This window comes from Myxine glutinosa, chromosome 7 (assembly GCF_964187855.1).
Source record: "Myxine glutinosa chromosome 7, kmMyxGlut1.1, whole genome shotgun sequence".
NCBI classification, from domain to species: domain Eukaryota; kingdom Metazoa; phylum Chordata; class Myxini; order Myxiniformes; family Myxinidae; genus Myxine; species Myxine glutinosa.
In genome coordinates this window covers 150279628-150293633 of record NC_136267.1, presented here as the reverse complement: position 1 = coordinate 150293633, position 14006 = coordinate 150279628, and the positions used below count along the sequence as shown (strand labels likewise).

Below are 14006 nucleotides of genomic sequence, written 5' to 3'. Positions count from 1 at the left end.
TGTAACGAGGACGAATCGATTCGGTTTTGGTGAAGATCTGAATATGGATTCGGATATGAGGATTATTTAATTTTTAAGTGATTCTTCACCATTTAGAGATCAGGCGAAAAGTGATATTATATAATATATTTTAAAAAGTTATGGACGACTTATGACTAAACTTGGTGGACGGTGGTTAGGTGACAATAACAAGCCGATTAGATTTTGGTTCAGGTCCGAATCCAGATCTGACCTATCAGTGGGATACAAAACAAACAAACAGCCTGACTGAGGTATGCGCTCTACGTGTGCCGTTCTAGGTTGTGATGCAATGCCCTGACTGTGAAGAACCAGGACAAGTTTGGGGATCAGATCCAACCCATTAGGGGATCAAATACAGACGAGGAAGAACACACATGAAGACACTTCATGTGAAAGCCTTTCAGGTTTGGAGATTCATAAAAAAGGGGAATGTCCCTCAGATGGATGTTAAACGGGTGTCCTGCCTGCCAGAACTTGTTGGTGGGCGTTAAAGATCCCATGGTGTCCTTCGTGAAGAGTAGGCGAGCTATTGCCAGCACCCTGAACAAAAATTCCTGTCCTAACCAGTAGGGGGCATTGCATCAGCCGCACAGCCGCGCCCTCAGCCAATGATGCTACCCCGCAGCCTTGTACTGCATACAAACGAAATAGAATAATGCAAAGAAAGTGCCAGCTTCACAGAATTCCCAGAACACATTCTGAGCGCAGTGAGGGTTTTCATATTCTATAGTAGCCAAATAGACAGCTGACTTTAAGCATGGATGTGAGTCCCTTGAAAATACCCCAATATTGGGACTGCAGGCAGATGTGGCAGACCCAAATATGGCAGAGGTTGTTGTTTATCGTGAATCCAAGACCCATAAATTCTTGCCCACGTCGAATCTTACTATAATTCACCAAATTTCTGTCCGTCCGTTCGAAGGTACCACAAAAACGGCTGAACCAATCGCAACGATATTTTGTTTGGGTATTTCTGGGACCCGTGGAAGTAAAATAGGCTATATTGTTTTTCCAAGTTTTCCAATTTTCCAGTTTTTCCAAACACGATGGAATAATATTTACCAATATGAACAGTCATGTGGCTTTTGTTGAAATTCTACAAATACTGTTTAGATTTTGATGACAATTCCAAACCTGCAGCGAATCCGGAAGTGGACAGATGACGGCAACGCGCGGGTTTGATAATATCCCAATACAACCGTCATTCATTCATAATGTTAAATCGTTAAACGTTAATCGTGTTAATCGTTTTGTTAAAGTATCAATTGATGATTGGAATTGAGTGAATACAATTACGATTTTGAATTCGTAATTGTGTTCACCCAACCGTACGGAACTTCACATCAGGATTTAAATATTTGTTTATGTCACGAATGTTGTTAAAAGTTTGTTTTTTATATTAATGCTATCTCATTTGTGATTGGAGTTATGCTGTTTGGAATGAAAAAAGAGGTATCGAGTTCAAGTGAATGACAGAATGCCGTGATGGTTTCTACTTTCTGAACGTGAATTCGCGGATCGCCATATGCAGATTCGCCATTGACTGGGTATGGAACACACGTACCCGTTTGTTTGCGAACGGGTACGTTTTTCATGGAAGTCCTTCACGAACTTGCTGTCCATGTCTGATGTGCGACTGAAGGTGCTACAGGAATGTGGAATTTATTGGTTTCATGCTTTAGCATTTGCCGTTTGTGCATTGTCTGTTTGCTTCTGGCCTCCCACCCGTGCGTAGCACGGGTACCTCGCTAGTAATTAAAAATGGAGGATTGCAGTATCAAGGTTACCAAAATATTTTAAGGTCACCACAGTGTTGAGGTTCAGTGCTTTGTATCCATAGGCAAATGGCACTATATAAATACAATAAGTTATTATTATTATTATTAAGCAAGTGTTGCCATGTCATGTCCAATGTCTTTGGAATATGAGTTTCCAGAAACCTCAGCAGTCATAATGATAGCAAAGCTGAGCATCATGTTGTAAGCTTCTCAAACTCTTCATTCGAGATCGAGCAAACTGCCTTGTCTGGCTTCACTTACAACCCTTGGCTGGCAAAATTATGTCCTCCATTTTCTGGGATGCCAAAGAGATCCTGTTGATTGACGGTATGCTTTGCAAAAGTACTATTGCAGAGAAAAAGTATGCAAGCCTCAAGCATAAATCAAGGCAGGCGATCAAGGACAAATGCCAGGGGATATTGGCCAAAGGTGTGTTCCTCCTACATGACAAGGCACCTGTGCACAAGGCAAGTGTTGCGAAGGCCACCATCATAACTCAGGCTTTGAATAGCAGATAACCCCACCTGTGCAGCCTGGACCTGGTCCCCAATGACTGTAATATTTTAACATTTGAAGTTCAACTTGCATGGCCGCTGATTCACCAATAACGAGGAACTGACTTAACCAACCGGGACATGGCTGAAGGAGCAAACTGAAAATTTTTATGTTCCTGTCCTCCACATTTTGAAGGACAAATGAAGCAAGTCCATTGAAGTCGGCGACATTATATTCAAAAGTATAAAGTTGGGATGTCTCGGATTATTGTGCCATGTTCTGAGAACATATGGCTGCCCCTCCTACAAAACAAACAATTACTGGATTATTATGTATGGTACATACATACATGTATACATTTTTAGCTTGTGCCTACAGATACGGTATATACACATTTTTTTAGCCTTGCGCCCACAGATATCTCACACAGGTGACCATGCAAGGTAGCACATTGAGTTGAAGCTTCTGCCCTCCATATGCTAATAAACTCAACAAAGCACACCATAAGGTTCCATCATATGGCACTGCAATCATTTCATAAACAATTGTTCATTCAATCAGGGCTGAGCACGTACCATTAGGCTGATGTTTTTGACGTAAGCAGCTGACTCTAGATCGATCTTGAAAATGGTCTGTTCAGCACGATGGAAAGCATAGCCAAACCTGCAATCAAAGCATTTTTTTTAAAGAATGAAGAACCAGTCTTGCTGGTGAAAATTAGCGTCAAGCTGTCAGCGGACAGGTGGAATAAAACCACCGTTTAGAGGCCATTTTTCCCCGCAAAGTGGGGGTTGGCCTTTTTCGGGGACCGTGGTTGTTGTTGTTTTTTGGTCCCCTTTTTGGAGCAATGTTTTACGGCCGGATGCCCTTCCTGCCGCCAACCCTGTTTGTCGCCTTTTTACGACACACAGGGAATTACCAGTGAACTGGTACTCAATTAGCCGACCTCGGAAGGATGACAGGCTGAGTCAACTCCCCTGGCGTTAATTCAGCGATCGACCGGGATTCGAACCCAGGATCCTTGGATCCTAAGCTGGCACCCTAGCCGCTAGCCCAACACCAGGCTTAGGTGTTGGGAATGATGGATGAAAAGGTGGAATGATGGATGAAATCAACTTGACGTTGATTGAGGTATGCTAACTGCCATCGGAAGCGGTTATTAGCATACCTCAATCGACAGCCTCAAGAGGAAATGACCGGGAGAGGATATGACATGATTCCATGGAGAGTTTATGTGCGTGAAGGGAGGAAGTCAGTAATCCACGAGTCTAGCAAGGTGCAAGACTGTTTAATGCCCATTAAATGTGCAGAAACACAAACCTAACAATGGATAGAAAACCTGTATCTCAATCAATATGATAAGAGACATGCACCAACATATCCAAAGGTAAGTTAACGGGACAGAATCCAAATTGATGATTAGAGATCAGGCCGTTTGAGATGAGGCAAGAATGTCAGCTAAGATAATGGTTTCCATGTCTTTCTTTAAAATTGATAGTACAGTAAACCCGTATTTTACATGGGGGTTATGTTCCTGGAAACCCCCTGCGTAAACCAATCGGCATACAAGAAGACCAAAGGCCAATAGGGAACGGGATTTAGAATCCGGGCTTAGGCCTCTCACCTGTAAACTCGCGCTTCATATACTGGAGCAGTTTACGGGAGTTGCCCTCGCACAGCGTAAAACCAGAGAATTCACTACCGCTGATGTTTTCTGTACATTTCTTTATTTGTTGGATACTGGACTCGTTAACACCAAACTGTCTGCCAAGTGACGCCGCATTGTCGCCTTAACCAAGCTTCTCCAAAACCTCCACTTTCTGAAACAAAGACATGACTTTCCTTGACGTTTTTTACTTTGATCACTCACTAGCAACAGTTTTCCTCTTAGGAACCATGGTTAAAAACCATTAATGGCAATCGTAACCGAAAACAAAGACACTGATTAAGACTCCACGGAGTGTTGGCGTGGAGAGAGATAGTTACAGTACAGACAGTCCTGTATGCACTACTGTCTCAGTTACTACTTTTATGGATTCGTCACTTCCGCCTTTGTTGTTATTATATACTTGTAAGATTTTTAGTTTCAGGTAATATTGTTGTTAAGATTTCTGTGTGAAATGGAGATGACTTTAGTAAAAGGTAAAAATAAATGTTTGTGGAGAAAAAAGAAAAAACGCGGCAAAGAAATCGGAAGAGGAGGAAGGAAAAAAGTCGGCAGGGCAAAGGAGGAGATGGCCGTGAGAGAGACAGCCGTCAGTCGCATAGAGGCTGCGAGTGGACTTCCTCGATATTGGTCACGAATGGATTGAGGCTTCCCGTGAAAGAGAATCTCTGCGACATTGTCCCATATTGTGATTGCAATTAAACCTGCGTCTCAGGTTTTTATACCAAGCATGAACTATTGTTGGCGGGAAAGCAAGAGCCTCCATTACAGGCCGATCCGCCATTCTACCTTGAGGAGGCCGTCCGCCTGGTGCATCCTGTTTTGTCGTTGGGATTCCCATATCGACATCATCGTCTGGATCGCCGTTGGTTTTCTATATCGGCTTAATCGTTGGTGGACGTGGGGCGCTCACGTTTTGGGGGATCGTTAACATGCCGCCAGCTGCCCGACCTCCCACCTCGTAACTCCTCGTCCGCAACCGCGTCAATACCTGCCTATTGTTCTTGCCGTTCTGCACGACTTCGACCTTCACCCAGTGTGGGGATTCATGCACGGACTTTGGGGAATACCGAGCACTCACGTTTGGTGTATCGTGAGTTTCTTGCTTTGAGAGCATTGGTGAATGATGGTACCATCATATGTATTGTTCATTTGATGCAAGTGATATTTTCATTGTACTTTCTTTAAGAGTGTTATTATTGTGTATGTGAGAGTTCTTAATACAATTACTTGTTTTGTTCTACATAATTGCATTGGTGTGGTTTTACCATGGTTTATAAGAACACTCAAAATAACAAATCTTTTTGCCACGTTCCCTATCGAGACTGAGTGGCACCGTAACCGGAATTTGGGGAGGTAACAGGTAACACTACCTGCACCACAGCAATGCCGCTGAGTGCACATGACACCATGGTGGAGGAAGAAGAATACCGACCCGCACCGGTGTAAAAATACCGTGTATAAACAAGACTGCACCCGCATAAAAACAGAACGGTATATAGAAAATTATACGTGTAAAGTCGTAACCATATAAACCAAACACACATAAACTGTATAAGATAAACTGTTACTGTTACTGTATAAGATAAACTGTAAACATAAACTGTTTACTGTATAAGATTATTGACCTGTTGTTAATTTTTAAAAATCTGTTTTTTCACCCTTCTTGTGGAACCACCTTTAGAGGCCATTTCCCCCGCAGAGCAGGGGTTGGCCTTTTTCGGGCACCGTGGTCCCCTTTTTTGAAGCAATGTTTTACAGCCGGATGCCCTTCCTGCCGCCAACCTTGTTAGTCACCTCTTGCAACACACAGAGAATTACCAGTGAACTGGTACTCAATTTGTCGACCTCAGAAGGATGATAGGCTGAATCAACCCCCTTGGCATCAACCCCCCCACCGGGATTCAAACCCAGGATCCTAGGATCCCAAGCCAGCACCCTTACCGCGAAGCCAACACCAGGCTCTTGTGGAGTGGTAGCAAACACCTTAACAAGGTGCCACCATGACTTTGAGGATGGAAATAGGATGGTGAGTTCAGCCTTAATATTTCATGGATGTTGTTTTCTGGCTACCTGAGGATGGACACACTTGTTTGAAGTCTTGCAAAATGACTTGGGTTTACCCTTAATCAGGTCAGCCTTCCATAATGAGAAAGCAGGCTGCTTGAGAACAATGACCTCACCACAGGATTCAGTATACCATGCCCTAGAGGACAGATATGATAGCACCACACGTGATGGGATAAGCTTGTACATGAGAGAGAATGAGAGAGATTGCAGGCTTTGGGAAAGTTTTCACAGGTTCAGTCAATATAGGATGTAAAGATCGAACACCAATCCTTCAGCGACATGGCATATTGCAGGCCTTGCCAGTCAGCTGCAGTGAATATCCAGACCTCAATGTTGTGTTAGCTCTCCAACAACAGCCAGAGAGACTTAGACTTTCAAAAGAATATTGTCAGAGAAACAGTGAAGCAGAGTAACAGGAAAGTTTGGAAGGAAATTTTGTCATTACCAAGACCAGGCGATGTACCATTAGCAGAGATCCAAGTTGGGAAGTTCAGAGATTGGGTCAGACCCACGAAGTGGCAATAGGTCTTGCCTGCAATGGTATGGCTGGTTGTTGTTGTGCCAACTCCCACCCAAATAGCATTTAGTAGTTTAAATTGCCAGGGATGAGGAAGAGATCGTGTACTAACCAAACCATACCTTTAGTGTTAACTCAGCACTTCCTTCAAGCTTTCCTTGCCCATACAAAGGTATTTACTGTACCTTGCCAAATTATTTCTCACCAATTATTGCAATATTATGTTATATGCACCATAGTGTTCACTTTTGAGCCAGGGTTGTGACCACAAACATAGGGGTGATACCCCTGGTGCTCACCTGGTAAAATAAACAGTATATGACTCTGACTAAGGGTATTTTAAACCAATTTGAATGGTTTCGAGAACACAGGGCAACATGCAGAATCATACTAACATAATCATAAGACTTTAAACAAACAAACAAAACAATACCTATTTTGGGGGGGCAACACCGAACCGCTCCCGCACCCCCCCCCTACTCCCCATCCTGTATACCTCCTCAGACCCAAATTTTTCTAATGCCTTGAACGAACATTGGTACATCACGGGTGATGAAGGTTGTGGTCAAGTTTCATTGAAATTGTTTATGTAGTTTTAGAGAAAAGAGCAAATATCTATTTTGGGGGGTCAAACCTGGATCCACTTTGACCCCCCCCCCCCCCCCCCATAGACTCCTCTAAACTTCGATTTTCTTCGTGCCGTGAACACACTTTGGTTAATAACGGGTGATGAAGGTTGTGATCAGGTTTCATCGAAATATTGTATGTACTTTCAGAGAAAAAAAGCAAATTCCTATTTTGGGGGAAGGGGGTGGTCAAGCCTGAATGCACTTTGACCCCCTGCAGACCCCCTTAGACCCTGATTTTTGTTTTAATGCCGCGAACAAACTTTAAGTCACAACACAACAAATATAATTTGTGCCAAATTTGGTCGCAATCCCATCAGCGGTTTTGGATAAGACGTTTCAAGTGTTTACGGACGGACTGACTGACTGACTGACGGACGGACGGACGGATGACGCGCCATCGTATAAGCTCCCCTGAACTTCGTTCCAGGTGAGCTAAAATAATACCACAACAAAATATAATCAAAACGGATTATTCACTGAAACAGCCACTTGTTTCGTCTTTCAAATCCGTGCCATTTCATTGAAGTGGCGTACCTCTTGTGCTCCACAGTCCACACGTGTAGTGTACAGGTGGGGTTCAATTGATAAATCATCTATTTTGCCTAAGATTGGGTGACGTGCCCCAGCCTTTAAGCCTGCTTTTGTCACAAGAGACAAAGCCAAAATAACACCACCCTGCAACAAGTGTTCGTGATGTAGCGTGCATTTTTTGCTGAATATTGCTCGCAGATATTTGAATGAGAGGATGGCAAATGCAACAAAATGATATTTTAACCCATTCGTTTGTGATTACTATTTAAGGTGAAGGCACATACTTAGTGTGCCCAACTAGCAGAGTGGGTGCAGGGATGTAGAATCCAGTAACAGCAGCAAAGTGGCCCATCAGAGGCTGAGTGTGCACCACATGGTGATTACCTGGAGTGCTCGCTTCACGCACAACCTGTAAAAGTGTACACACATGTACGTTGGTCAGTCTCAAGACTTTGTCAATATTGAAAACACTATGAGTGAACCAACGTTGTCATCAATATTATTTTCAATTCTCAAATTGATTGATGTTATACAGTAAAACCCCAACATTCGCGGGGGATACGTTCTTGAAAACTGCCGTGAATCGCGAATCCACGAATCTCGGGGCATTATTTCAATGGGAAAAAGGGGGTTAGGTTCATAGCAATTCGTGATTCATGAGGGGCAATTTTAAAAGGTTAAGAACACGAATGCACATAATTACAGTTTCATAGTCCTCAAGCCACACATGCAATGCAACAACAACAAACAACATGCATTTTAAGGCCATTTTCCCTGCTAGAGCGGGGGTAAGCCTTGCGGTCCCCATGACAATCTTCTCCATTTTGCCCTATTTTCTGCATCTCTCCTTGTTAACCCCTTGCCCGCATTTCTTCTTCCACCATCTTTAGCCAAGTCTTTCTCGGTCTTCCCCGGCCTCTACTTCCTTCTACATTCATTTCCATCACTCTTCTCAACCAGTCACTTTCATCCTTCCTCAACACATGACCAAACCATCTCAACCTGTTCCTCTTCACAGCATCAATCACAGGCTCTATTCCCATCATCTTTCGCAATTCATCATTTGTCTTCCTCTCTCTCAACGATGCTCCGCACATCCACCGAACCATTCGCATTTCCACCCTTTCCAGCCTTCGTTGCTGCTCTACGTTCATTACCCACCACACATGCAATGCCTTCTCCTTTATTTCAATATGGACATCCCTGACCTGTGTAACGACTTTGGCACTGGGTGCTGCACTCGCCGCGACAGTCACGAATCGCCTTCTCGTTTTTTCTTTATGTATCAGACAGTGGCTTCGTTCATACCATAATGTCTGCCAACCCCTTGCTTGTCGGTCAAGCAACTCTACTTTCTGGCAGAAGCTCATAACGTTTTTCTGCCACTTGGGAGCAGGCACATCTCCTACACTACTCTTATGCTTAGAACCCATGATTGAATTGAAATAATAAGCCCTTAATTTAAACAATAAGCACAAAACTGAAACAATAAAGCACAAAAGTTCACAAATGCGAGGAATCACAGTGAGACAAGGCCGCAGGATGAGAAGAAAGAGTTGGGCCCAGGACATGCTGCTCAGGCGGATCCGTGCATGGGATTGTGGGTAGATGGAGAATGGGTGGGTAGTGGCCATTGTTTGTGGGAGGTGGGCCATTGTTTATGGGGGAACGTTTATGCCCACAAAAACCACGACTAGCTGGAGTACAGGGTATGACACACAGGTACAACAAAGGAAGTAGAAACTACATATTTTTTAAACCGCAAATAACTGGGTTCCTCAAATTGGGAATCCGTGAATGTCGGGGTTTTCGGGTATTTTGTTTTACTTTAAATGCTTACATGTATAAAAAAATATTCATCAAGTTGACAAGCAAACCTGCAGCGTTGGTTGGGATTGAGGCTCACCCTCACTTCGCACCCAAAGCTGGTCATGTGATCGGTCATAGTGCAATTCCACTGGCCAAGGATCAGTGGGCACCACCTAAAGGAACCATGGTTAAAAAGATGAAGTTTGCACATTAGACTACAGCCCTGTCGACGGCATTGATGAACCTTTATAATAAACATCAAATGCAACAAAATCTCTCGAAAGACCAAAGTACTGTATGGGCAATCTAATATCCTATCACTGGACGCAGAAGTCTCACCTGCAAGATGCACCCTAAACTCGTTTCTTCTAATCCTCTCCTGCTTCGCATTGATTGAGCTGGGTCAACGTTGGACACCAAGGGAAGCATGCTCACCAGTATATTGTCCAATATAGGCAAGATTTCTGGTTTGACCATAAACTGTGATCCTGGTTGCTTCATCATTGAAAACATAATTTTCAAAGGGAGTTTGAGCCGAAAGTTCTGTCTACAATCATATGTACTATTATCTGATTCATGTTTATGTCACGCATTGTAACTCGAGATCACATTTTGTAGAGACAATCAATAGTTATTGTGAGAAGTTGTTGGTGTTGTTGTTGTATAGCACCCGGACAGTTCTCTCGAACAAGCTCGCGGCACGGAGCCGATCGATCTCGCCGGAGTGACCCAGAGATCCCCCACACCCAGGATGGTGAATCCCTGCCTTCATGAAGTAAGGGCCACGACAGAGTTAGAGAAAGAGATGACAGTTCTTCATTTCGATACCAGTTCTTCATTCTTATGCCCTTATCTCTGCTTTTTTTGGAACCAGACGTCATCTTTGATATTTTTTTTTTTAGTTTTTTTGAAAATCTGAATATTAAGGCAGTTGTCTACAGCACAATGAAAGCAATTGTTTATTTTTACCTAAAAAAAATATATTCTGAAATACTTAAAAATTTTACTCCAAAAGCAGCAGAGCAGGGCAGATCAGTTACTCTAAAATTTAAAGAAATTTTTGTTCAGTTTGAAAAAAGAATAGCTATTCATTGCAAACCAAAGTACAGTACTTTATTGTACAAGCAAACAAATAAATAGAAAGTCTATTATGCGTAATGTGATGCACTGCAATGCCATGGGTACATTTTACCTGCAGGGGTCTATGTGTAGTTAGGTCAAAGAAGACAATGCGATTGAGGGAAGGCTGGCAAACCACAAGCATGCGGTCACGCAGTGAAAGTGCCTCACCCCATGTGCAGCGCCCATCTGGACACAACTAGGGCGGAGGGTGAGTGTGGGGTTTGGGGGTACGAGGGCAAGTACATCAAACTACACCCCAGGTCTCAGAGCCACATTGCGCATGACAAAAACAGCCAGGCATTGATTTAAATGTGCCAATGATAGGAAATCAGGGAGTGATCTAGGAAATGAAAACTGGAGGGCCTGAAAATAATATCAGTAGGGGAGCAAATGGTTGGCAATGGAAGATACAACAACAATCAGATACTCGTATGTTTACTAGAATTTTCTATAGGTTTTTTTTTTACACATCTCTCTTGAACAGTTTGACCCAGGGTGATACAGTAAATGTAATTCTCAATGTATGTTTCTTGAAACGTGATGGCTGGGTAGTGGGGCGGCTTAGCCCAAATATTCAAAAGAATTGTGCATTTTGTGATACAAGCACCAAATTTGGCACACTAGTAGACTATCATATTATGAAAAGATCTGGATATTGGGCCATCTCAGATTCAGAGATTTGATTTTTGCAAGATTTGCAGATTTTGCAAGCTGAGATTGCAACGCCAGGGACGGCCGACTCATTCCTACGAGCTGCCCACGTCACCCGCACAAGAAGAGCTCATCAAATCACTGCAGCGGCACTGCACATCCTGCAACACCGTGCGTATGAACGCCACTGTATGACATATGCTGATGATGCAGAAGACCTGCCTGAGTTCGAAGACTGGTGTCACCAGAGAGGAGAAGACATTCCCAACTTTCAGTACTGGGCAACTGTGCTGGAACTAGAGATGTTGGTACTGGTCTACGTGCGTTCTCTGCGGCAGGCTTCATTCACGACGTACCTTGATGCCCTGACGGAACTGGTCCCATGGTTCCATGCCTTAGACCACACACACTATGCCAGGTGGGTCCCTGTTCACCTGAGGGACACGGTTGCACTCCCAATGAAGCACCCAGATGTAGCCAGAGAATTCAGGGCTGGCAACTTCACTGTACAGAAGACGAAGAAGGTGTTCTCTTCGATCCCAATCGAATCGAAATCTTGCAAAAATCAAATCTCTGAATCTGAGATGGCCCAATATCCAGATCTTTTTCATAATATGATTGTCTACTAGTGTACCAAATTTGGTGCTTGTATCACAAAATGCACAACAGGTTTGCTATGCTGCTACACTAGTGGGAAAGGGAGTAGATGGGACTGCAAGTCACAATGGTGAATCCATGCCGGTAGAAAATATTCATGGAAAAAAAAAAAAACTCAAAGCTTCTCCAATTTCATATTCGCACCTTGTTAATACTCAGTATGTTTTATCACTTATCAAGTAAGTAGTTGATGCAGATTTTCCACGATCTCGATTACACAGCTAACTTCAGCGTAGAGGTACGCACACTCGCCTCTAAGATGTCTAGCCTGGGTTAGAATTCCGGCCCAGCTATAAACTGTCAAGCGTGTGTTTCCCAGGCAGGGTGACGAATCATCCTGCCTGTCAAACACCTCGTCAATTTGTCTACATGTTTCATGTGAACAACCTTCATGAATCACATGCAATGTGGAATTGTCGAGATTAAAAAAGGCTTCATACTTGATATTGGCCGGTGCGCACATGAACACACACACCCACACACACACACTGCATCACAGCTTGGTATCAAATTAAACTCGAGCCATAAAATAATACCTGTGATGATCCAATGGCTTCACTTGGTGTCAGCACTGTAAGGACGCTGCAGTCTGTGGCAGCTGCAACAGTTACCCCAAGGTCCGCAAATATGTAGAATAACTCACTGCTGGAATCTGGGTAATATTGGGTGAAGAGAAAGGAATACAAGGTTACATGCCAAGCAAATATTTGAGAGGATTTACAAAACTCATAATACAACTTTGTTTGGAGATACTGTACATGTCTGTCCCAGGAAGCTAAATCAGCCCTGATGTTGAGTTTCTAAATTACCAAGTTGTCCTAACACCACATAAACAAGCAGTAGAACCCAAGAAATGCAACACAATCACTTTGTGTTAAGTGACTTGAGCCTGGTCCTTTCACAACCGAACATTCACTCCAAATTTAGCTCAGAAGCTGAATGCTTGCCTTCGATGTGGATGGATTATCCTGTTTTCATTCACACTCGATGGAATCGGAATGCACATTCTTTGTGACAAGTGACGTGAATAATCCGCAGGGAAAAAGAAATCCTTTTTTCTTTTTTTATTCTAATCGACTACGTACTTTTAAAACCAGAGGAATTTCACAAGAAAGTGCTTACTCCGAGGGCCTTTCAGAGGAATTTTTAGAATGCAATTTCCCTCATGGGGAAACCAGAGGAATTTCACTAGCTAACTCCGAGGGCCTTTCACTCACTCACGGCAGGCAGGTTGGTGGTCTTTCTGTCTTCTATCGACTCCTCTCCGGCCTTGCTCCCCCTCTGCGCTCTCTGTGCTCTGTCTCCCAAATATTCCGACAGGACGCACAAGATCTGCCGGCAACGCTCTTATGGTTAAACTGCCAAAATCAAAGCTCTCTGCTCACCTTCACTTCTTCATTCCTCTTTTCTCCCGCCTCTGGAACAAACTCCCCCACTCCCTTCAATCCCACTCCTCCCTCCAGGTCTTTCAAACAGCTGTTCACCACCATCTCTTATCTTCCCCCATCCAAAACCTTGATCTTTTCTACCCCCGCTAATTCACCCCAGATACACTTTTTTGAAATTCCAACTTCTTTCCTGGAAGTCCTTGCAGTGTCCATATGTTTTATACCTCTCCCACCTCCCCCCAAGCCCTCTCCCTCCCACAGATCTCTCGATGTCCCTGCTCTCAAATGTAGTTTCTGTCCTTCCCCCTCGCTCCCCATCTTGTCTACCACTCCCCTTATTTTATGTTTTATGTGTCGGTTTGACTTTTTGTGTGATTAATGTTGCTCTTTCACGAGCCTCGATGTTGTATACAAAAAGAAAAAAAAATTTTTTTTTTTTTTTTTAAAGTGATGTTAAACTGGCTCCGCTACAATTTAGAAATTAATAATCCCAGGGCATTAATTAACAAGTATCCTCTTCATCCTGTAATATTTACCTTCGCCACCAAAGGTAGACGGAGGTTATGTTTTCACCCATATCTGTCTGTCTGTGAGCAGATGAGTTGGGTAGGTGACAAAAACAAGCCGATTAGATTTTGGTTAAGGTACTGATGTAGTTCCCGCCTATCAGTG

General features: G+C 43.4%; 1 protein-coding gene across 1 annotated transcript in view; it reads right to left on the bottom strand.

Moving 5' to 3' along the window:
• The window catches only part of LOC137430893 (follistatin-related protein 5), a 58601-nt gene that overhangs the window by 9557 nt on the left and 35038 nt on the right, over positions 1 to 14006 (bottom strand). The window contains exons 11-15 of the mRNA XM_068121662.2: positions 12483 to 12598; positions 10709 to 10834; positions 9585 to 9689; positions 7992 to 8116; positions 2870 to 2957 (exon numbers count right to left, since the gene is read on the bottom strand). Coding sequence (XP_067977763.2) covers positions 2870 to 2957; positions 7992 to 8116; positions 9585 to 9689; positions 10709 to 10834; positions 12483 to 12598 — 560 coding nt within the window. The remainder of the gene's footprint in view (positions 1 to 2869; positions 2958 to 7991; positions 8117 to 9584; positions 9690 to 10708; positions 10835 to 12482; positions 12599 to 14006) is intronic.